The sequence below is a fragment of the Coffea arabica genome, chromosome 2c (assembly GCF_036785885.1).
Source record: "Coffea arabica cultivar ET-39 chromosome 2c, Coffea Arabica ET-39 HiFi, whole genome shotgun sequence".
Taxonomy (NCBI): Eukaryota; Viridiplantae; Streptophyta; class Magnoliopsida; order Gentianales; family Rubiaceae; genus Coffea; species Coffea arabica.
The window spans coordinates 1142078-1166226 of record NC_092312.1 but is presented as its reverse complement, the minus strand read 5'-3'; the positions used below and the strand labels follow the sequence as shown (position 1 = coordinate 1166226).

General features: G+C 35.5%; 4 protein-coding genes across 8 annotated transcripts; 1 reads left to right on the top strand and 3 right to left on the bottom strand.

The window, feature by feature from the left end:
* Positions 1–705: 705 nt before the first annotated feature.
* On the bottom strand, positions 706–4271 carry LOC113728261 (uncharacterized). The gene is made up of 2 exons (XM_072073281.1): positions 4154–4271; positions 706–1592 (listed from the first exon to the last, which is right to left on the bottom strand). Exons 1-2 carry the CDS (start codon positions 4235–4237, stop codon positions 1251–1253), a joined length of 426 nt encoding a protein of 141 aa, XP_071929382.1. The 5' UTR covers positions 4238–4271; the 3' UTR covers positions 706–1250.
* LOC113724866 (uncharacterized) lies at positions 3750–9758 on the bottom strand. 3 transcript variants are annotated; one of them, XR_003457210.2, is made up of 10 exons: positions 9576–9758; positions 8727–8972; positions 7952–8183; positions 7574–7724; positions 7049–7271; positions 6868–6959; positions 6209–6344; positions 5602–5933; positions 4994–5352; positions 3750–4502 (listed from the first exon to the last, which is right to left on the bottom strand). XR_003457210.2 is itself a non-coding variant. In XM_072073274.1 (9 exons), the coding sequence occupies exons 1-9, from the start codon at positions 9653–9655 to the stop codon at positions 5108–5110; spliced, it is 1737 nt and encodes a 578-aa protein (XP_071929375.1). In that variant the 5' UTR covers positions 9656–9758; the 3' UTR covers positions 3750–5107. The 3 variants fall into 3 exon arrangements, 1 of the variants encoding a protein (XP_071929375.1); XR_003457209.2 differs by having other exon boundaries at positions 9465–9740; XM_072073274.1 differs by having other exon boundaries at positions 3750–5352.
* Positions 9759–9924: 166 nt separating this feature from the next.
* On the top strand, positions 9925–12816 carry LOC113724867 (protein PLASTID TRANSCRIPTIONALLY ACTIVE 7-like). 3 transcript variants are annotated; one of them, XM_072073278.1, is made up of 4 exons: positions 9925–10064; positions 10171–10230; positions 10319–10381; positions 12351–12816. In XM_072073278.1, the coding sequence occupies exons 1-4, from the start codon at positions 9975–9977 to the stop codon at positions 12678–12680; spliced, it is 543 nt and encodes a 180-aa protein (XP_071929379.1). In that variant the 5' UTR covers positions 9925–9974; the 3' UTR covers positions 12681–12816. The 3 variants fall into 3 exon arrangements, with proteins under 3 accessions (XP_071929379.1, XP_071929380.1, XP_071929381.1); XM_072073279.1 differs by having other exon boundaries at positions 9932–10075; XM_072073280.1 differs by lacking the exon at positions 10319–10381 and having other exon boundaries at positions 9932–10075.
* Positions 12817–14682: 1866 nt separating this feature from the next.
* LOC140027048 (DEAD-box ATP-dependent RNA helicase 16-like) lies at positions 14683–19606 on the bottom strand. Its single transcript, XM_072073273.1, has 7 exons — positions 19493–19606; positions 17298–17393; positions 16699–16836; positions 16068–16157; positions 15699–15763; positions 15272–15373; positions 14683–15191 (listed from the first exon to the last, which is right to left on the bottom strand). Exons 2-6 carry the CDS (start codon positions 17376–17378, stop codon positions 15334–15336), a joined length of 414 nt encoding a protein of 137 aa, XP_071929374.1. The 5' UTR covers positions 17379–17393; positions 19493–19606; the 3' UTR covers positions 14683–15191; positions 15272–15333.
* Positions 19607–24149: the final 4543 nt, after the last annotated feature.

The window sequence follows — 24149 nt, the reverse complement described above, 5'->3', positions numbered from 1 at the left end:
ACTAACTAATACAGCTAAAAATAAAAAATAGAAAAGATTATGTGTTGTTTTCTCCGATGCTGCTGTTTGTTTTCGTTTTCGTTTTCGTTTTTGTTTTCTTTTTTTGGTTGTATTTTATCTGGTTTTGGTTAGTAGACTAGTACTTGTTTTATGATGGTGGGACCTGAGACGCGTGGCAGATAAGGAGTGATTTAGTGCGAATACGATGGTGGTCGGCTGCGCGTGGAGTCCAGGTCAAAGTCAAAAAATGTTAGTACTATGACTTTTTTTTTCCTTTGTCAAAAAGTGTTAGTTAGCAGATGCAAAATCCAATTCAACGTTAATGGCAATGGGGCAGAGGCAGCCAGGAGCGATTCGAGCGAATCGAGGGAGAAAGGGCCTTCCACTCTTCCTTAGATTTTTGTTGTTAGTAGCAGGTGTTTGACTTTCTTTTCCTAGAGTTACTTCAATTCATCACCTCTATTCTGTACCCTTTTTCTATGGAGTATGCTCCGAGGTTCGGGGTAAAAAGAAAGAGAAAAGTCAATTAATCTATACTAAATACTCTTTGCCTTCATCTTTACACGAGAATTGGAAAAATGGCTAATTTCGTTCCTAAGCTTTTTTTCTGTGTCAATTTAGTCCATGTATATTTTTTTTAGCCAATTTGATCCTTATACTTATTTAACGGTTCCAATTGAGGAACTCCGCGGCGGCGCCACCGTATAAATTCAATCAAATCACTAATTGAACAATTAAGTAAGGGTATTTTGGGTAGTTCACTGGGACAATAACAAAAGAAGTAAAATCCTTGAAGGATCCAATTCTAAACCTTGGATTCTTGACTAACAAAGTCTCCAAAGGCTGTCCGAACTCCTCTCCCATTGCTTAAAAATTGCCCAGTTTTGCTTTGTTTCTTTTCAACTGCGTCAGTGAGAACACAATTTGCGACGTCCAATTCTAGGACTAGTCCGGCTTCCGAATCCACCGCCCGCGCCAACTCCTCCACCCTTACCAAATCCCCCATGCCCTCCACCAAAACCTCCTCCAGCCCCAAAACCACCACCTGCACCACCTCCTATACCTCCACCTTTCCCAAAGCCACCATCTGCTCCATCCCTTTTTCCGCCACCGGCCCCACCTCCAGCACCTCTGCCAACGCCTCCTCGGGCTCCTCCTCCTACACCTCCACCTGCTCCACCTCCGGCACCCCACTAATGCCTCCAACGACCCTTCCTACTTCCCCGCCTGCTCCACCCCCAACTCCACTATCAATCTCTACCAGCCCCACCACCTACTCCTTCACCAGCTCCACCCCCTGCACCTCCTCCAATGCCACATCCAGCACCACCACCACCACCACCTGCACTGCCTCCAACTCCACCACCACCACCTGCTCCTCCAACACTAGCTCCAGCCCCAGCACCACCACCTATACCTCCTCTAGCGCCACCTCTAGCGGCACCACCACCACCTGCACCTCCTCCAACTCCAGCTCCTCCATCAGCACCTCCAACGCCGCCTCCAGCAGCACCACCACTACCTGCACCTCCTCCAATTCCAGCACCACCATCGGCACCTCCTTCAATACCCAGAAAATCCTCAAGAATGTGCTTGTATCCCCGCAACATAATTAAACAAAAATCAGCTACCCAAGATAATTTAAATTCTTCCAAAAAAATAAAAGAAAAAGGGGTGTATATCAGGTATAAGGCGCTCTGAAGAACAAAAAAAGTGATAAAAATCAGTCCCCAAAACACTCAACTCTGTTGGTCCTCAAACGTATCGAAACAGTTGGGAAAAGAAGGGAAAAACTCTGCTGGTTTGTAGTGGAAAGGGATTTTCGAGTGGTGATAATCAGTAGCCGAATAGCAGAGGAAACCGAAATCCAGTGGAGCTTCTTCAATAAAGACTCAATATTCTCAAAACTCGATTGGAATCTTGCCGACATAAATCTCAGCACCCAATTCTAAGTTTAGAATAGAATTGGGTCTTTTGCCGGATTATTGCAATTATAAAAAGCTAATTGGGTCCTTTTGCCGGATTTTACTTCTTTTGTTACTGTTCCAACAATGAACTACCTAAAATACCCTTGCTTAATTGTTCAATTAGTGATTTGATTGAATTTATACGGTGGCGCCGCCGCGAAGTTCCTCAATTGGAACCGTTAAATAAGTATAAGGATCAAATTGGCTAAAAAAAATATACATGGACTAAATTGACACGAAAAAAAGTTTAGGGATGAAATTGGCAATTTTCCCTACGAGAATTGTTCTAAATCTATACGAAAGCGTGATGCACCCATTTAATCTGATGATGGTTCAATCCCCGTCAGGTTCCCTCCCATCTGATTTGATGGTAATTTAATCCTTGTCAAATTCCCTCGACTCAGTTGAATCACACCTTTAGAATAAGCACTCATCTGGTCTGATAGTGGTTCAGTCTCCATCAGGTCCCCTTTCATCTGGTCTGATGGCAATTTAGTTCTCGTTAGGTTCTCTCGACTTAGTTGGATCACTCCTCTAGAGTAGGTTCTCCCTCAGTAAGAATAAGAGTAAATCAGATCAGACTAAACTAAATGTGCCGTTAAGACAAAAAAAGAAAAACTAAATACTCCTTGCATCCCAATTATTTTGTTATGTTTCAAAAATTCAACTGTTAAAAATAGTGATTTGATTATGATGCTTGTATTTTTCTTTTCAATGTTACCCCCAACAAATTCAAAATTTGAATGTCAATGGGAACACACATGCACGTGATGAAGAGAGGGGCTATATCAAAATGAGAGACTAAAAAATATTTAATTTTCTCAATATAATGAACGTTTTAGAATATCTCAAAATAAATTATATGACACTTCCAATGAAATAAAGTTAGACCATTTAAGCAAGCATTCAACACGAGTGAGTACCCACTAAATGAAGGATGGCCAAATGAACGAGGAGTCATTACCACACCGGTAATTCTCTCTAGTTGTTAATGACTACACTAGACGACTATGATTCGGGTAAAGGGATTTGTTTGAGCAGCGTGATTGCCGGGGCCGGCCACGGAGGAGAGTTCAAGCCCGAATTCACATACTTCACGCTACCATGTCGCCCAGATTATATTCAACTTCTTGATTGGATGTTTACATTAGTAGCAACAAGTTACCAATGAAAAAACATGTACCCCACTAACAGAAAACCACGGTGGGTAAATGGGATATGGAAACTGGCTCGTGTAAAACGTTGAGAAAAAATGGGTGGGAATCGAGATGCGAACGGGGACGATGATGACTGGGCCATTATTTATCACATATATTATATTATATATGATATGATGTCGAAGGATGAAATGCTGAAATTTTTTTTTTTCCTGTGCGTGCGCGTTCGTTCATTTATGATTATTAACGGAATGACTGCGCGCCTCTAAAATACTGCCATTTGGCAGCGAATGTTGACAACTACAGAAATCCAGAGAGACAGACATGTGTACTGTTTACCCAAATCCATTTGGTTACACTTACAGAAATTAGGTTATACAATTGTCGTGATTTCCTGAACCTCCTTAGATCCGTCCCTTCCCCTCCCTCTTAGTGTAGAATAGATTAGGTTATACAACTGTTATCGTCTCTGGAAAAAAAAAAATACACTTACACAGACTTCTTTTTTTTTAATCCCCTTAAAATCTAAATCCAGTAAATTGTTGCTCACAATTGAGTACGTGACCCAAAAAAAAAAAAAAAGAGAAAAAAATTTATTTGTTAGCAAAAAGGACAATTTAAGAGCTACAGAGAATGACATGCTAGCAGATAACAAATGAATTGGTCAAGAAGTCCCCGCGTGGCCGGCACCTATGCATGCATTTTTGAAGACCAACGACCTCGGTCGGTCTAAAATGCAAACTTTGACTTTTGAACATTGGCCCATTCAGTTTCAACACAAGGGAGCTGCAGAAGTACAAGCCAACCCAACAATCTTTTTAACTCGAATTACCCTAAAATATTAAATTAAGAGCTCATTCTACCAACTAGTTACCCGCTTCAATCTCTCCCTATAATTAAGATCAACCAAATTTCTACACGGAGCAGCTGCTACAGATGACACTTTTTTAAAAGGAAACAAACCTGACATACCATTTCCGGAAACCTACTCAATTTACTACCAATCAGATCATTAGATTTTATACGGACCTGCTGTGGATGACGCGGTGAAAAGTACTCGAACCAGCCATCGTGTGCCAGGCGAACCAGCAGGACGCAAAGGATGGATCCCATTGAGGAGAATCCTGTGGATCAGAGCCTATTAGCAGTAACAATATCGATGCAGAATTACTCGAGTTCAATTCTCATCCATGTTGAACTCCAAAACACCACTAGACAATTCTCATCCATGTGGGCTGTAGCAATGGCACTGCTAAGAGCAAAGTCAACCAATGCCGCTCGCTTACCACCAATGAGACTCAGTCGTGTGTCGTAGTGTTCCATGCTTCTAGATCGCAATTGCCACCCTAAATGTCCTGCTCCTATTTTTGTCCACTTCCTGTAACAGGTATAATGCAACACAAAAGCCAAGTAAATGAAGTGGCATGCTTAGAAAGCAATCAAGTATGATTAAATGAAAAACAAGAAACGCTTGAAACGTTCTGTTGTGTTGTTTCTTTGCTTCGTGCAAATACTCGTCGATGCCTAATTTGGATACTTTACAATCACCCATCATATCCGCACATTGGCTTAATTTGGAAAGCAGAAGGATGAGCAAATCCACTAAATCCCTCTGTTACAGGACATTTCAGAAAAGAGGAAGCCATAGAACTTTATGAACAAGAAAAGAATATACATGAATGTGTGTGCGTGTCTGTGTATTAAGCCGTCTGTTACTAACTGATGGCGAGTCAAACAGAGTCTGTAATGAATACATTCATGTGTCCTCCAAAAAATGGGGAATAGTTATCCAAACAAAAGTAGTTTGAAATAAAAAAAATTGTGCAACAATCAAAATGAGCACAAAGTTGATTTTCTAAAATTTGGTACCTTGATTCATTCTCTTCAGTGGAAATGCCATATATGAGCAGCTTCCCAACCTCCAGTGGAGGGAAGTAGGCAGGGAAAGTAGGAAATTTGACCAAAGATAAACACATGTTACCACTAAACCATTTCTTTCAATTTCTGTCTCAGTCTAGACAATCTTCTCTGCAGAGGCAACTTCTCAGATCTCATTTCCAATTTGTCCAAATAATATATTACTTTTTTCAATGTCTCCACAACCTCTTTACTATCATGGCCAAGAGCTAACTCTTGAATTTTCAAGACCCTTTGTAGCCGCTTGAGTATTTCTTTATCATCCCTCCCCAATCGGGTTTGAATGGAGACCACACAGTCAAGAGCCTCCCCTGCAATGCAGGTAAAAAAAAGGTCAAAGAAGGTGGTTAATCAATGCAAAGAGCAGAAATGGAGATTTTATTGTCAGTCTGTGGTGGGAAAAAACTAGGAGCCAATCAAGAACTATATGCTCCAAATCCTTCTAGGATATAAGCTGGTCAAGCACAAAAGAAGGTTGCTACTACAATCTCTACAGGAATGAAGTACCTACAAAAGTATATACAACATACTTCAGCCTAAAATGGGTAGGCAAAGCTCACCAACTGGTAGGGATTCTTCTCCAAATGCTTTTTCACGGATATGTAAAGCGTTCAAGGCAAATTTTTCAGCTTCTTCATCTTGATTCAGATTATAAAGTACAACTGCCAGATGCAACATCGGAAAGGTGATGGACTGATCATCTGGAGGTACTGTCTTCATCATAATCTGCAGACTTTTTCTAAGCAAGCGTTCAGCCTCAGCAAAATTTTTGAACTGTGAATAGGAGGCAGCAAGGTTCATTAGATGGATGACACAGCTCGGATGGTCTTTCCCTTGATATTTCTCAGTGATCAACAAGCACTCCTCCAGAAGGACCCTGCCTTCTTCTCCTCTGAAAATGCAATGACGCATTTCAATGATAGACAGTCAAAACCAATTTGAAAGTCATAAATTTAATAGAAAAGCTTTCTTCCACAGGGTTTAGCCTATTAAACTCAGTATATCACCCCAGATGTAAAGTAGAACAATCTGAAGTGAATAACAACTTGAGTACTTATAATTAAAAGATGACCCATCAAACATGATATTCATCAAAAGACATTGATAATCTAACACAAAGTTAGTTAGTTAACAAAGAAAGTTGCATATAATTAGCTAATTATTTACCTTCCGACTGCATGAAGTAATTCTGCCACGTCTATTCTCATCTTCTCCATCAGCTCATCATCTAATGCTATGGACTTTGAATGCTTCAGAACTTGAAAAGCGTCCTTATATAGATCGATGGCTTCATGTACATCACCTGTAATGAGTATGATTGAATCCAAAATGTTTAGGAAGTACAAAAAAATTTCACTGTCATCTTCTCCATCACTTCATAATCTGACAATTCAAATATGGATACCTAATAGATTCAAGGAATCCCCACATACATCTAAGCAATGTCATCTACCGCTACACTAACAAGAAATAACATACAGAAGAGCAGTGTGTTGACTATACTAGATGCAGCAAACTATTTCAATTTGTCACAATTTCATATGGTGAACCAGTACCAGTGATACCTAATTACTCCAGACATAATACACAAGTGGTAAATTCATCATCTACATATGTATTAGGTTCGTTTAGAGCATGATCCCTCCCTCCCTCCCTCTTTCATTTTTCAGTCAGTCTTCTCCTCCATCCATGACAAGGTAACACTTCTTAATAGATAAAAATTGGATGCAACTGTGATCTTAAATGGTAAGAGAGGAGGCGCACAATGGACATAAAATCGAGATATCTGAGTATTTTGTTGTATAGAGAAATCTGTAAAAGCTTACCTGTTGCACATTTTACATGTGCTAGGGAACACATAGCCATTCCTACTCTTCCATCTTTTTCTCCATATAACTTTATATACTGGTCTAAAATTCTGCACAATGACAGAAAAAGCCAAGAGAGCTTGAATAATCAAAACCAAAACCTCATGCAATTAAAACATATTAGCTGGAGATATGTAACCTCTTGAAAACATTTTCGGCTTCAGATGACCTTCCTTCCTTTAATAAAAGATTGCCCAGTGAAGTCAAAGGCAACAGCAATTCCTCACATACAACGCCCCTTCCAGATTCCAATATCTTAATCACCAGGTGATATGTCTCTATTGACTCCGTGGCTCTTCCAGTAGAACCCAGAACTTTTGCAATGCCTAACATTGGAGTGACAAGGAAAGTACTACTATTTCCTGCAAAAAGAAAATTTTCATAAAATATCAATGGTTACAGAGAAGTGGAGGCAAAGCTACCATGGCAGGTGACCAAACTAGAATGTAAAAGTCTATGTCCCTATGAAACAACAGATGCGCCTTCCACTTATTGTTCCTAATAACCAGACAAGTAAAAAGCAAAACTTCAGTGGAACTGTCGAGAAAATTAAGGCGAGGCTGCAAATATAGTAGCATCTAAGGATAGGCATCAATTAGTCACTCCTGCTGTAACTATCTCACCATCACCTGTCAGAATGCAGCATACAAAAGAACAAACTTACCATATTTCTGTTCCATAATTCTAAGGGCCCTCCTGTACTGATAAAGGGCCATTTCAAACTTTTTCACCTTCTCATACATGTTTCCCATGTGTAAAAGTATCGAATCCAGAAGAGGCTCATCATCTTTTAATTCCTCAACAACTTGCTTTACCTGGTAGCAGGAAAACTTACATAATTAGTATAGGAATATGCAAGATAATTTAGGATAAAGTACCAGATGCTCCCCAGAAGAAAATGTGACTACTTGAAGGACTAAAAACTAAGCATAATCATCAAAATATAATCATTCAGAAATTCGAAATGAAACATATCTACGCTCAATTAGAGATTAACCAAATCAGAGAATGAGATATCTATTTCCTAACAAATTTGTCTCACCACAGCTAACACAGATGCAACCATCCTTGTTTCACTTAGAGCCATGTATCCCAATGCAATTACATCGAGAATAGCAGCTTCTTCTATGCCTCTAGCACCAGTATCCATCTGTTGTTTCACAGCAACATAATTTGCTTGAAGTAGGTCAAAGGCATCATTTTCCTTTCCCAATCTTATCAAAGTTTTGACTTCGTCGAATAAACCATCCAGCTGTCTTTCAAGGTTGTATATACTGCCAAGCGAGAGGGAGAGGTATCACTCAACTTTTCCCCACTCACAATGAGGCATATAGCATAATATGACTGACATGGTGTGCAGGACCACTTTCCTAAAAGATTTTGACCTACTTCAACTGAAACAGCAGTTTAAGATGTCTCCACATTTCAATTTGGTCACAAGTCCAGGACATGCCCAGGAAGGTTATCAGACACTATTTGCATAGTTCAGTTCAAGACGCTGAAAAACAGATGGAATTTCAGAAACTGATTTGTTTTAGCTTAATCACAGATCTGTTCTGAGCATTGCTCCGCTAGTGTGTCAATGAAGGAAAGCCGGCTATTACAGGATGCTATCCTTAAAGCTTTGATACAAGGAAGCTGCTTAATTGAGTCAGACACATTAGCAGAAAAATAAGCAAAAATCTATGAATTTTTTAATCACTTCAAGTAAAGCTTTTTAGCTGATATACATTGGCACTTCTACACAAGCACCAACAACGAATAAAACTCAAGCTTCTGTAGGAATTTAGTTCTTGATGCAATTGTGGTTTTAGTACCTCTCCAAATTGGTTGGACTATGATCACCAGAGGTGATCAATCGATCTTCTTGATTTGTTCCATCCACTTCTACTGTGCCATTTGTGGCAAGTCGCCTACAATGACGACTGAATGGCGCTCCAGGAGTACTGACCATGTAGAGCTTAACATTACATTTTTTACATGGAAGACAGTAAACTGCAGAAGTAATGAAGCCCTTCAGCAGCTGATATAAACGGGAGTCCAGCCAGGCGGCAGAATGCATCCTGAAAGATCAAAGGAAAGGAAAATAAACGCAAAATGGACAAATACTGGGGTACAATCCGAAGCGATTAAAAAAATTATAAAAACCAGAACGAAGGATTAATATGGGTTAATTAGCTGAAACAAAAAGAGAGCACCAAAAAAAAAACACACATTGCACGCACAAAGGGAGTGATTTGGGGAGGAGGGTAAATCGACAATCCCACACCAATGAAACTAGAACATCAAACTTTTTAAAGGAAAAAAAAATTTAAAAAAAAGGTTGCTTCACAGTGATGCCGCAAAGGGAGAGTTGAAATTTCTGGATTAGTTCAACAACAGGTATTAAATGGTGAGAGACAAGCTACGTTATTAGAGAATATGACATATAAATCATTCCCACCCTTTGAACCCACAAGCTTAAGAAGCTGTACTTGGTAGACGATAATTAAGCTGATAGAGATATAAGAGTTAGACTGTAGAAGAAGAAGAAGGAAATAAACTTAACAGCTTACCAGAGTTCAGGATTCACATATCATCCTTATCCTTGTGTAGTTACCTTAAGTGCACAACTAAATGCGCTAAAAAAAATTAGAAGAAGGACGAGAGAAAAGTTTAATGCGTACTTGCACAGATTATTAGTGGGAGTTATAAGAGAAGAAGTTGAGGAAGAAGGGAGCAGAGAAGCTGCAGCAGCTGCTGCCATTCTTTATCTGCAATTCTGCGAGCCACCGCGCCGGCTGTCTCCTGTAGAGTAGAATAGAATAGAATATTATGGAACTGGATGGAAATAATCCCCTATTCCCCTCCTGCCTTTTACTTTTAGTTTTAGCTGCCGACGATATTGGACAATGATGCTTGGGCTGGTAGGCAGGTTGAGCCCAATATCATTTGTTAGCCCACATAAACGCAAACAGTCCGAGTTCATAAAGCCCAAGTGGCAGTTTTGTATTTTCAGAGACATATAGTGGTATTTTGCAAACTATTGCCACGCGTACAAAAGGGTGGCGAATAGCAGCAGAAAGATGGTAAAGAAGAAGAAGAGGAAGAAGGAGAATAAATGGCAATGGCTGCCTTATCGTCTTTCTTCATCGCTGCGCCAGTATCCACCCCCTGTAAACTACCAGTAGTGCCAGCATATCAAATGCTACTCTAATTTGCCATTTTCATAGTTTTTCTCGAAATTCGTTCGTCTTGACTTTAAATTTCACTTTGCTGCAGAGAATTGATCTCCAAGCTCAAGTTAATCCATGCCGTTGGAACCTCGAAATTAGGTCCCAGGTACGATTCTTATGATTTTGGTATTCGACTTTGTACGCGAATCCGAAAAAACTTTTGTCGATTTACTTAATGAATTATTGGAAAACAGCGGATTTCCAGCTCGAAAAGTGATGGTCCTGGGCGTAGGCGGGTGTGGAGGCGAAGAAAATTGGTAATCGACAATTTCTGTTTCCATTTATTGAATTTTTTTTTCTGGAATTATAGTAGCATCCCCTAATAAGTAGTAGTAGTAGTAAGCATGTAAATGTGGCTGAACTTGAATAGGATTTTATATCTTAGTTTACCTCTCATTCCAGCTCTTATACTCAACCAAGGACAGCCTGAGCAGTGCAGATGCTTGATAGTTTTATTTGTTGAAATTGAGAGCTTGTAGATAAGTGTGAATTTGGAACCTTACCTCACAGTGATTCTTTTTGCCAATTGTTTTCCTTAATGTTATGATCTTTATTGCTGGATCTTGATAATTTGGAACTCAATATTGTTGAAACTTAATTTAGTTCATCTACAGGACCATAACTTTTGCTGACTTGCATGATACCTAGAAGGTAAAAACTACCATCCTCTTGAGAGTCCATGACAACAACTGGGCTGTTTAGATGCAGAATGAGATTATACTAGTTCAAAATGTAATTGATGGAAATGATGGCATGTCATTCCTGGAATCTTCAAAATAGAGTGAAAATTGAAGTAATGATCCAAAGCTAGCCTCTGTGCTGAGTGTAAAGGAGAGCAATGTTGTGTTTATGCGGTGCATGCTTTTAAATATTTCAACAATGAGAAGTTCACATTGCTGAGAGAGCGTGTAAATAGACTTTATAGTTAGAGAATATGTGAAATCAAAGCTACTTTTCTGAGAGGCTTCAATAAGGAGATGGAGAATGGTAGTGCTTTTTAATCACTGGTGGAATCTAAGATTTTGGTTTGAGCTTTGCTAAATTGCATGATGTAACTTAATGGATTTATTGTGGTTCAAAGTCTCGTTTTCCAACGGTGTATACGGGATACTGGCTTCGAAGATGCGTTGTTAGTAGTTTTTAACAAGCCTCCCCTGCTATATTCACTAGCACAATATGGGTTCAACTTCTTATTTGGTGCTTACATTCCTATCGAGGACGTGCTATTGCTGGAAGACTTGAGCACTCTTAAGCTGGATGTTGATCACTGAGTCTGTTATCACAGTCATTTCCCTGGAAAGAAAGTTTCTAGTATTTCAATATGTTGAAGCATTTTGGAGCTTCTTTAAATTTTGCAGTGATGTTGGTATTGTCAAATCTGGTTTTATTTATTTCTTATTTTCAGTTTCAAATTTTATTTCATAAGTAAAACTTAGTTTATGGGGCAACTCTGATGTGGCAAATGTGGGATTTTATTTTGGGATGATGTGGCAAACTTAGTTTATGTCTGATGATGTGGATGAAGACAAAATTGTGCGTTCTTGTAGAAAAATGCTTAAAGTTGAGACCCATTGACAAAGCAAATTCTCTAGCATGACCCGATCCCAGAATAGAAGTTTTGTTGGCTCTACAGATATCGTTTACATGGAAAGCATGATTGAATGTATCTGAATAAAGTGATTTGTATATGAATTTTGATAGTTGCTCTGGCATTTCTCTGCTTTTAACTAAACTAGTGCTAAGGGCACACTCATGGGGCTGCAATTTAAGAATAAGCTAATTTTTATGAAATTTTCTTTATTGAATTGATAGTTATCTTGGTAGTTATGCCCATTGGCAGTTACCTTGGCAGTTAAGCCTATTGGTAGTCACAGCGAAAAGTGAAAATTATGTTGGTTATCGGATGGTCAGGGTAAAATTTAGTTTTTGTGAGGATAAAAATGGATGCTTAGAAAGTGACAAAAGATACTTACCCAATCCCTTCCTCTAACTTTATATGTGGTATAGATATAAATTGTGGAATGCCAAACCTCTATTTTACTTGGGGCCTTTAAGGAATTTTCACTTTCATAATGGGCCAGATATTTTGTGCTCTGCTATTCTTACTAATTCTCTAGCAACCATTATTCTGCTGTAAAAGTATTCCAGAAGCCTCAGTAGATTTATGATTTATTTGGCCATTCCCTCACCAAGTGCCCACCCTTTTGTCCCTTTGGTAATTGACAGACAAAGAAGGATGAGTTTTTGGAACCCAAATTGGAAAGAGTTCCTTTCCTTGAAGAACAGGTCAGGAAGATAAGAGACGGGGGGAAGCTCCTGACCATGGACATCCATAGACTACTATTATCTGAGGATAACCGATTTGATTTTGTGAATGAGGTGGCAGCTGAGGCGAAAATGTATGTTGAAAACAACCGAGATGAATACGGTGCAAAGAAGGCTATCCTTCATGTACTGAGCAATCGAATGAATGATGCTGGGACGTCTCGTCCAGAAGCATACTTGGAGTCCGATCCATTCAATCCTGGTCCTGGTTATTTGAGAGAAGAGCTTTAGATTGTCGTAGACGCTGTAAATTGTAAAAATAATCTGAGAGACAAACTTTGTCTGATTAGTTTCTTGTAATAATTGCAGTCAGTGTTTATCCGTCTTTTCCTACTGATTTCTATAATAGTTCGAGCGTTTGAGCTGACATTACAGTTGACAAATGATTTGGTTCCGCTGGTGCAAACATTGATGACGAGACGGTGCTCGGAGTTTTGAGTTCTGCTCGCAGTTTGGCCTTTGGCTTGGAATGGCAGACCGAAATCTGCCATGATTACTTTGGGGCTAGCGAGCAAGGTTGCGGATCTCCTATGCAATTGCATGCGGTGTATTTCTGTCAACATTTGAGACAAATTATCTGAAAAGATTGAAGAGCTGAAACTCTCACTCTAAACGATCAAGCATTAGAGTATTGAGATTTATTATCTTAAAATTTGACGGAGATGAAGCTACTGAAAAGCATTACCCAAAAAAAAAAAAAAAAAATTTCCCTCCTCAAAATAGAGGGTGAACCTTCTTTTGTATTAATAGCTTGGTGGTGAATTAGGGTAAACATAACATTTTAAAAAAGGCATTTTTTTCTTTAACAAATTTTTTTAAAAAAAAAGAATTGAAGAAAAATTTTAGAGGCACCACAAAACCAATTTCATATATACTGTTTAATCCTGATGAATTGTCATTTGTTTTCCTATTCTACTTTGTTTTCGGTTTTTGAATTGCAATCCCAAATGCGTGGAAAATTTTATTGCAAATAATAAACTTGTGTCTCTAAAGGGATGATTTCAAAAACCTTCCTTGACATTTTTTTATAATATTACTTAGCACCACTTAGGTTTTCAAAATCTCACGTACCTCTTTGGATTGACTTTTTTGTTATTAGAAATGCAAGAAACATAAGAATTTTATTCTAACACAACCCTTATGAAGTTTACCCTACTTGTGAAGTTTACAACGATAATAAAAAATTAAATGACGTTAAAAAGTAAAAAATGAAAATATGAATGGTTATAAATGTAATAACGAGTAATTCTGCAGATATACAACAACTATTTCTTAATATGACGAATGATATTCTAACAAAAAAAAAAAAGGATATTCTTAGATGTATGTCTGGTCATTAAATCATTTTTTATTAATTTATTTAACTCTAACTTATTTATAATTTTTTTTTTCTATAAGTGGATTTGTATTTCAAACCACATATATGAAAAGATTGTTTTAATTTTTAATACAACTTAAATTACATCATGTATTAAAAAAAATTTTAAAAAAAAATTTCTTGACTTCATTGTAAGTACCCCATAAAATTTTTAAGGTATTAATTATTTATCAAAATCCTTCTAAATGATTGTTTTTGACTGGATTTAATTTAACTACTTTCTTTACTATCCGGCCACCACCTCGATGCAGAGAAATATGGGTCAACATTGGATAGCGATTTAACTTTTTGATCTAATATTTTTTGTTTCAACCTTTTGGTTGTATCTTATCTTATCTTATATTAAACTACACTAGGAGGCATAAACCGTGCTACGCACGGTGGGAAAAAGGATGGAGATGCCCAATTTAACAAAATAATTTGTACTAATTCAAAATGGATAATTAATGAAATTTGTTTTTCTTGATGGAATTAGTTACAACTAAACCAAAAAATAATATTAAACCAAAATTAGAGTAAACTTTCATTTAAGTATGTAATCATATAAAAAATAGTAAGTGTCATTCTCATTAAAGAATCAAAATATTATAAGACTCCATCTAAGTTGTCATCTGCCCTTGCTATTTCAAAGTTAGGTTGCATTATGATTTGATTTAATTACGAGTTCAATTAATTTCCTAATAATGTAGCTACTTAAAACTTATAAGCATCATTAGCGGTTATATTTTACTATCTTTCTATGCTCTCAGATCATTCCCAAAATTAGAAAAAAAAAAAGGAAAAGTTAAAGAGGAGAGTTGATAGAGCTATAAGCAGGAAAATGCAAAATAGTAAGGGCCAAAGTGAGTAAGAAAATAAATGAAACTGACTCTATATTATTGATAGAAACAAAATACTTCATCCCATTTGACCTTAAACAAAGGTATAACAACAATGTTTCAATTCATATCAACCTACAATAAGTTTCCTCACTTATCAACTTACAAATTGCATACAACAAATCTTAAACCTGAATAACATCCACCATACTCATGGTTAACTAAGTACTATGGCTGATATCAAAGCACGTACATAAATAAGATAATATCACATTTGTGAAACACTATAGCTGGGCCTTGCTTAAAAGAAGTAATAACAACCAGGAATTGCCGAGAATCCAGCCAAGCAAACTTATTGAAATGTTTGACAGCAATTTAAGAGCCGTCATCTTCAAGCTGCCATTTGTAGACAAACATCGGAAGCTTTATCTCCATATTCTGATACAATGTATTCAACTGAGAATCCTGTAGTCGCCACATTCAGCTCATGTAAACTGCATTCTTTAAATGATGGCAGTTTCATAGTCTCATTTTCTTCACATTGCTCTAAAACCCCAGAAGAAAAAAATCAGAAAAGGGAAACAAATATTACATTTTTATACATTTAACAGAGTTTTAAGAATTACCAAAATCAGAGGAATAAGCAATGTTGGATTTGAGGTTAGAAGGCCACCAGCAAAAGCCTAATTTAGAGCAGCGAGCTCCCACTGGAATGAAGACGAATAATACTGAAAAATGAATCTGGCAATCAGGTCAAGAAAACAGACATAAAGAAATATCACAAATGGATAGAACTAAATCATAGGGACATAAAATGTAACACAAAAATTTTCACCGAGCAAGTCAATTCAAGAACCATTGCAGCAAAAAACTTGTAAAAAAAATGTGCAAAGAAGTCACATACGATCAAAACACAAGGACAAAACACGAGAAGCAAAGGACGAGGGTTAATCCAAAAAAACAAAGCAAAAAATATTATGCTTCTGCAGAAATCTTGCAGAGGCTGCTTCAGAACTTCAAGGAACAAGCAAGGAAAGAGCAGAAAATCATCACCTGTTCCATTCCGCCAGATTGTGTGCCCATATGTCTTTTTCACAAGTAAGTTGAGCAAGTTCTTTCTGTTGAGTAAAAGTAAGGTAAATAAATTACACGGACAATCTGTTCCATAATCAAAATAGGCAAACTACAACTAAATGGTCATTCATAGCCACATAACCTTTGAAATCCTTATTGAATTGTATGTGCATAAATTACAAGTAAATCATGACGAATTCATGCTTGAAATCATGAATCATCACCACAGAAAGTAAAAATAATAATGAAGTAAAAACCTGAGAATAAAAACGTATTTGAAGGAAAGCATGGGAAAAATATATTTCAGAGAAAATACTAATTCGGCAACTTCTAAGGTAGAGATGATACCGGAAAGAGGTATGTCACATCAGGAAATGCACATTTTACATGGCCACAGATGCAGCTTCTCCAACCCAATAAGCCGTAACAATCGTAAACCTGATTCCAGTTGGTCTAATAAAATCAGGAGCACGTATAACATAGCACAACAATTCCTTTCCATCAAGAGCATCAGCAACCTGAAGGTTTAGGCTAACGCCCTGCTACACTGACAAAGTATAGCCCAAATGTGTAACAGAATTGAAAAGTTGATAATGCAACAGTAAGTATCCAAATTCGGTTTTAAAAAAAATTTATGCTGGCAACAGATAAGGCAATTAGGTGCGGTGGCTTAACTACAAAAGGCAATTAATATATAATTTTTAGAGTCAAAACAAAAAAATAATACATAACCTCACACCGATCCCAAGAAGCAAAGCTCTAACTGAAGCGGTACATATAAATAGCAACATAGCAACTCTAGGCTAAAAAGCACAGAGCAAAACAGCAACACAGCACAAAACAGCTTCAATATCTTGAGGCAAACGCCATAGGATTTTTTTAAGAACCACAGAAGCAAAGCAAGCATAAAGAGATGCTTAACGCATAATAAGTTCAAAAAGTTACAACTTACTATGCAATAAAGGAAGGCAATATTTACCTCAACTCTATATCTCAAGCCCTCCACAGCATTCTTAGTGAGCAATGGAAATGGAGCTATAAAATTGGAGTCCACGTTATCACTTTCACCGATGAAGGATTTAATACCTTCAAACATGTCATTCTCCTCAGAGGACACCTACTCAAGATCAAGTAAGAGAGCGATAAGAAACATATAAGAAAATGATCACAATAATTTTAAATGCATTACCATAATCACTTAAATCATATTAGGGGAGACATTATTCATGTGCTAACATATATTAGGAAATATGATATAAAAAAGAACAGCAAAAAATAGGGGCAAAACCTATAGCACAATCTAATATTTGAAATAAAAAACAAAAGGCGTATTTCAATATGCAATAAACACAAAGAAAAAACTGAAAACCAAAACCATGATTACGAAGGATGACAGAACTTCTACAACATGGATATATATGAGCCAATAATTTACCGAAGATTCTAGTCAATATTCAAGCAATCCTACTGTTCATCAATTCTGCTTGCAAAAAAATGAAGATCAACCAAATTCAATCTGGAAGTCAGGGTATAAATTCAGTTACAAAAGTAATTCCAATTTAGTCTTTAGAAAATTACCAGAGAGACAGATGCACCAGTGTTATACGCTCTTCCAGTACGGCCAATTCGATGTATATATCCCGCAGCACTTTGAAGCATCTCAAAATTTTTGACCTGCGAGAAAGAAAAGAATCAATACAAGTCAATTATCAAACTGACAACCTCATCAGCCACAGACACGTAGATGATACGCAAAGCAATTCCTGTATGGAAGAAAGCTCAAGGATAAGATAAACAACATACATGGAAAAACTCAAAATTTTCACTCAATATAGTAACATACTAATTACTAATCGTGCAACCATCCACTTTGATTGTAATAAGAAGATTAAATAGATATATGCTGTCTGAGTATCTCCAAATATATAATAAACCTGCGCTTATCAAAAAAATTACACAGCAAAGTAAAGATATTGTAACAAAGAATAAGATACTGCAAGACGACAGCTAGAATGTGGTGAAAAAAATTTTTTTAAAAAAAATCAAGTGTCAAGAAAAAATGTATTTTAGAAAAGCAGCCAACCGTCTAAACATTACAACACCAAACTCTGCATCAAAGGCTAAGCCCCAAAACAGCACAAATGCAGCCTAAGCGTTACAGACGTGCAAGAGTCCAGAGCATCAAATAGCAGATGCGAACAAGGGAGAGAGAGACACAGAAAAGCCTTTAAAAGATAATAAGAGTCCTATTTTTTTGGACGCCGAAGGCATAGAGTTTTCCAATAACACAGGCGAAACAGCAGATTAATTGACAACATTCTAGATTAGAATCAAAGCCAATTTTAATTTGATATGAAGTGGGAATACCTGCTCCTAGGATTTTCTACCTTTTTTTATTTTGAACTATATTTTTCTTTTAAATAATGATAAAATTTGGGTAATCATTTGCAACCCCAAAAAAAATGGCGTGATTTATTAGCTCAATGGATCCACCAACTCTATAAGCAGTCATACAAAAATCTTCTCTTCCATTAAGTTCGTAAATAGCAAAATTACCTCGGTTTCGACCCACAAACTCCTAACCTCTTGTAATTAATCACATTGCTAACCATAGCCATTTTTCTTTCAAACAAAATTTATCAGAATTCTGAAGTCATTTTAACACCATTTTTTTGAAGTTAAGAATTATCTCAACCCAAAAAAACAAAAAGAAAAAACTTTGGACCATTTTTTTTATATTCTTTTTCATTAAGGTCACGTATTAGTAATAGAATTGTAATAATGTGAGCATAATAAAAGAACAAAATCAAAATTATAAGTCAAGAGCATCTGAAAACAGTAAATTCAGTCCCAAAAATAATAATAGTATACATTCCATATTACCAAATTAAAATTAAAATGACAGACTTTAGCTACAGAAAAGAACTATATAAACTAAAATCAAGTAAAAGTAATCAATCCCCACAAAATTTTTACCAAAAAAATAAAGGAAATACAGGCCAGACTATAAAGACAACCGGATTTCATCACTTATCAGGAAGTTTCATCACCCCATCAAGAACGTCGCCTATGGTTGGCACAGAACCGGCTGCACTGACCCAACATCAATTCATTCCAGTATCATGCTTCTGTGGCTCAGGCCAGCATTGGATTTTATCTCCACTGGGAAAATTAAAAATCCAATCTCCAATCGCCACGTTTTAAACCATATTTGATCTTAAATTAATCAGGAAAACAGTAGTATTGGTTGAACATGCAAACAACCTCGGCTACTCCATGGAACACTTGCTATTATCCCATCCCTAAACGTTTCTACCTTCAAAATCTCCATTTTTCGAGCAATGCTTATTCCCTCTATTCCCCAGAAACGTTATTCACCAGGACCCCTCTGACACTTACAGCAACAAACAGTTGCAGCAAAGAACAGGAAAGGAGAAAAAGCCCAAAAAACCCCTAGTACCCATGTCAGAAAAAACCTCATTTTCACAAAGTTTTTACTCTTCCATTGAAACTCAGAGAACCCAAAAAAGAGAATATCTAGAAACAGCATATAGTGATTTAGAGATCCACTCGGGTATTTTTACAAACACGTGGTGGGTAGATTTGAAAGCTGCATTAGGGCAGAGAATTAACATGGAGGGTATTGCTTCTTCTGTTGGGATTGTGGCTAAAGATAAGCATTTGAAGAAGAAGAAGAAGAAAACTTAGAGCTATAAGTAGTAATTGGAGAAATAAAACGGTTCAAGTGGTCAGGTTGGTTATAAGAATCGGACCTTTTCTTGGGCAGCGAGGGTGAGTTTGTCGGAAGCGTCGGAAAGGGAGGCATCGAGGGACTGAAGGTCGGCGATGATGGCGTCCTTCTCGGTGAGCTTGTAACGGAGAACAGACGCCTCTGGTTCGAGGAAAAATAGCAACTCTAGGCTAAAAAATGCAGAGAGAGGCACAACGAAGCACGATCCAAACGGCGGAGGAGGAGGTGATCCAAACGGTTGGCAAGATCGAACCTTTCCCGAGAGCAAAACAAGAGCCAGTTGAAAAAATAAATAAAGAAAAAAAAAATACAGGGGAAGCTAACAGAGAAGACCGCACCTCAACGTAAAGGAAGAACAAGGAAACTTACAACGGAGGAGGAGGAGGAAAATCGAACGCACCGCAGTTGATCTGGACGACTGAGACCCAGTGAAACGCGAGGGACAGAGGTTCGATGGTCCTTGATCGTCTGGAGAAGGGGAACAAAGAACAAAAACATCAGTTCCAGGCTAAAGATTCACGCAGAAAGCTAATGGGAAAAATTGCACCTCACCGGAAAGGAAGAAAAGGAAGAAGAAGAAAACTCACAACAGAGGAAGAGGATGAGAGCCAAATGCCTGGAACACCGCAACCCAGAGAACGCGAGAGACCGAGGCTCGCTGATACCTGCGTGGTTAGAAGATAATCGGTTAGCTCAATAGGCTCTCGTACCAAGGCTCAGAATAGCCGGATAAGCAACAGAGCAACATTGCCCAAAGAAAGAGAGAGAGAGAAGACAGAGGGAAAAAGAGGCAGACAACGCAGCAGGAGGCACATGGGATTCCGACAGAGGAGAAGAGGCGCGCGATGCGCGAAGAAAACAACGTCTCAATCACATGTGCGGCACGTGAGAGGACGACGAAAAACTCCAGGTCATCAGAGCTCTTCGCTCTTTATCTACTTATGTTGATAAAGCCGCGAAGGCTGATCTACAGTCGATTGTCCTGGTTTCGCTGTGGTTTCGCAGCTCATTTCGTCCTTTTTGGTCCTTTCTCAGCTTCCGCGCAGCCTCTTTGGCTGCTGCTGCCTTTTTGCTCATTTCTGCTTTTGTTCCTTCTTCCAATTGTGCCCTTGTCCTGGTTTCTTTGTAATTTTATGCTCAATTTTGTCCTTTTGTTTGCTGTCCATCCTTCGGCTGCTGCAATTGTTATTTAACAGTTTTGTCCTTTTGTTTCTTGTGCATCTTCCGCTGCTGCAATTGTTATCGAACTTTATTGACAAAAATATATTAATTTATCGATTTGATTTATTAACTTCCTTCAACATATAACTTCCTTCTTTAACTTTCTCCTTCTTCAAAATATAATTTCCTCTGCTCTTTTATATTTATTAACTTTCTTCAAAATATATATATTAGCAAAGATATTGATTTTCTAAAAAATATACAAATCAATAAAAATTCTGTGTGCATCTAATATATACATAACAATATAAATTCTATGTGTTACATTATCTATTCGTTGATTTTGAATGAGATATTAATTCATCAATAAATAAATTACTTCATGATTAAATAAATATTTATTCATATATGCTATTCAATCAAACATTATTAATTTTCGATATCAATGAACTAACGAACTCTTCAAAATTGTGTTATCTTTAAATTTTAGAATCTTATTAATTCCCAAAAAAATTGAGTAAGATATTGATTGATCAATAAATAAATTGCTTCATGATTAAATAAATATTTTTTCATATATGCTATTCAATCAAGCATTATTAATTTTCGATATCAATAAACTAACGGACTCTTCGAAATTGTGTTATTTTTAAATTTTAGAATCTTATTAATTCCCAAAAAATTAATGCAAGTACTATTCTTTCCAGCAACATTTATTTACAAATCAATCGATCTAATACTCATAGAATACAAAAATGATTATTCGATTAATAAATACAAATATATGATTTCTTAATTTCTAATATCACATTGTTAAAAATCTTTAATTTATATATGTTGCTTCGATATCACATTGTTAATTTATATACAAGAAACAAAATACACACATTGAATAATAAAGATGTTGCTTCGATGATATTCTCTCTTAATTATTGTTTCTTTACTTTTGTTTGTTGCAGCTGTGCAGCCGCTATCTTCCATTCCTTAATGCATACACGAATTTTTTGGGCTATCCAAATCTATATATATTCTTGCATCCTACTTGTGTGCCTTTATATATATATATATATATATATATATATATATATATATTCATTTTTATATATATATTCATTTTCTCCAAAATATATATGTCGACAAAAATAATGATTTTTTAGAAAATATATATATCGACACAAATTTTGTGTGTATCTAATAAATATAAATCAATTGTGCCACTTTGTATTAGCTTCCATTAATACAACCAATTGTTTTTTAAAATATAGCATAATTTCTCTCTATTTCAAAAATGTAACTTCCATAATATTTGTTAACTACTAAATTATTAATTTAAAGCTTTTGCATTTTCGAGACTAAAAAAATATTAAATATCAAAAAATTACGCAAGTCACTAAAAATCCTATGTATATCTAATACATACTAACGAATAAAAATTCTATATGTATCTAATCAATATATATAAATAGATTATGCTGTTTTGTATTAATGCAAATCATTGAAAATTATATGTGTTTAACCTATATCTAATGTATATAAATTAATAATACTGCCTTGTATTAACATATAATAAGTGTTATTTATATCAAATAATTATAATTTTGAGACTATTTCTATATTTATAATTTTCTCTCCTTCTTTATATTTATCCGCTTATTTATTAACTCGCTTATTTATTAATTTTGTCGAAAGTGTGTACATTGACAAAAATATTAACTATTAAAAAATACGCAAATCACTAAAAATGCTATGCACATCTAATACATAAAATAGCATTCTTTTTATGTTTATTCGCTTATTTATTAATTTTCTCCAAAATGTATATTAGCAAAAATATTAAATATGAAAAAAATGCAAATTCTTAAAAATCCTACGTACAATGCAGATCAATAAAAATCATATATGATTAGCATGCATATAATATATATAAATTAATAATACTACTTTGTATTAACCTATAATAAGTGTTATTTATGTGAAATAATTATAATTTCGACATTATTTCTATGTTTATAATTTTCCATCCTTCTTTATATTTATCCGCTTATTTATTAACTCGCTTATTTATTAACTTTGTCAAAAGTGTGTGTATTGAAAAAAATACTAAATATCAAAAAATTACACAGGTCACTAAAAATCATTTGTATATCTAATACACACTAACGAATAAAAATTCTATATGTATCTAATCAATATATATAAATCGATTATGTTATTTTGTATTAATGCAGATCAATGAAAATTATATGTGTTTAACCTATATCTAATATATATAAATTAATAATACTGCCTTGTATTAACATATAATAAGTGTTATTTATATCAAATAATTATAATTTCAAGACTATTTCTATATTTATAATTTTCTCTCATTCTTTATATTATCCGCTTATTTATTAACTCGCTTATTTATTAATTTTGTCGAAAGTGTGTACATTGATAAAAATATTAACTATTAAAAAAATACACAAATCGCTAAAAATGCTATGCATATCTAATACATAAAATAACCTTCTTTTTATGTTTTCGCATATTTATTAATTTTCTCCAAAATATATATATTAGCAAAAATATTAAATATGAAAAAATGCAAATTTCTAGAAATCCTACGTACATCTAATATATGCAACTGAATAAAAATTCTATGTTTATCCAATCAGTATATATAAATCAATTATGCTGTTTCGTATTAATACAAATCAATGAAAATGATATGTACTTAACATGTATCTAATGTATATAAATTTAATTAATTTTCTCCAAAATGTATATATTAGCAAAAATATTAAATATGAAAAAAATATGCAAATCGCTAAAAATCCTACGTGCATCTAATATATGCAAATGAATACAAATTCTGTGTGTATCCAGTCAATATATATAAATTAATTATGCTATTTCGTATTAATACAAATGAATGAAAATCATATGTACTTGACATGTATCTAATATATATAAACTTAAAAAGAAATCAATCCAATATTTATTGATTCAAAAAACAATTATTCGATCAATAAATACAAATATATGATTCTAAATTTATAATTTCAAATTGTTAGAAATCCTTAATTTGTATATATTATATTTATGAATTTATATTCTTCACTATATTTCACTATACAAATTACATTCCAATCAATATAATTCGTACACTACACTGCTATTCTGATTTCATAATACAACTATATTTTTTTCCCTATTTTCTATCTCAGGTACTCATTGGTGATATACCCTCGCATATACAAACAGACAACATAGGAGTCATCAATTGCTATTATGCTAAAACTCGATGGATCTTTCAGCTAGAAGGAATAGAAATAACAGAAGATTGGCCAATATTCACACAAAAACACTTCTTACATGAAGGAAGTGTCCTCCTGTTCACCCTACTCAATAAAAACAATTATCATATGTAATTCATCAGCAGAGACTTTATCCAATAATCATAATTAAACGTGTCCGCTACAGCTTCTTGCACATAGCAATTATCTGTTTTCTAAATTTTCTTTATTCTACTTCCA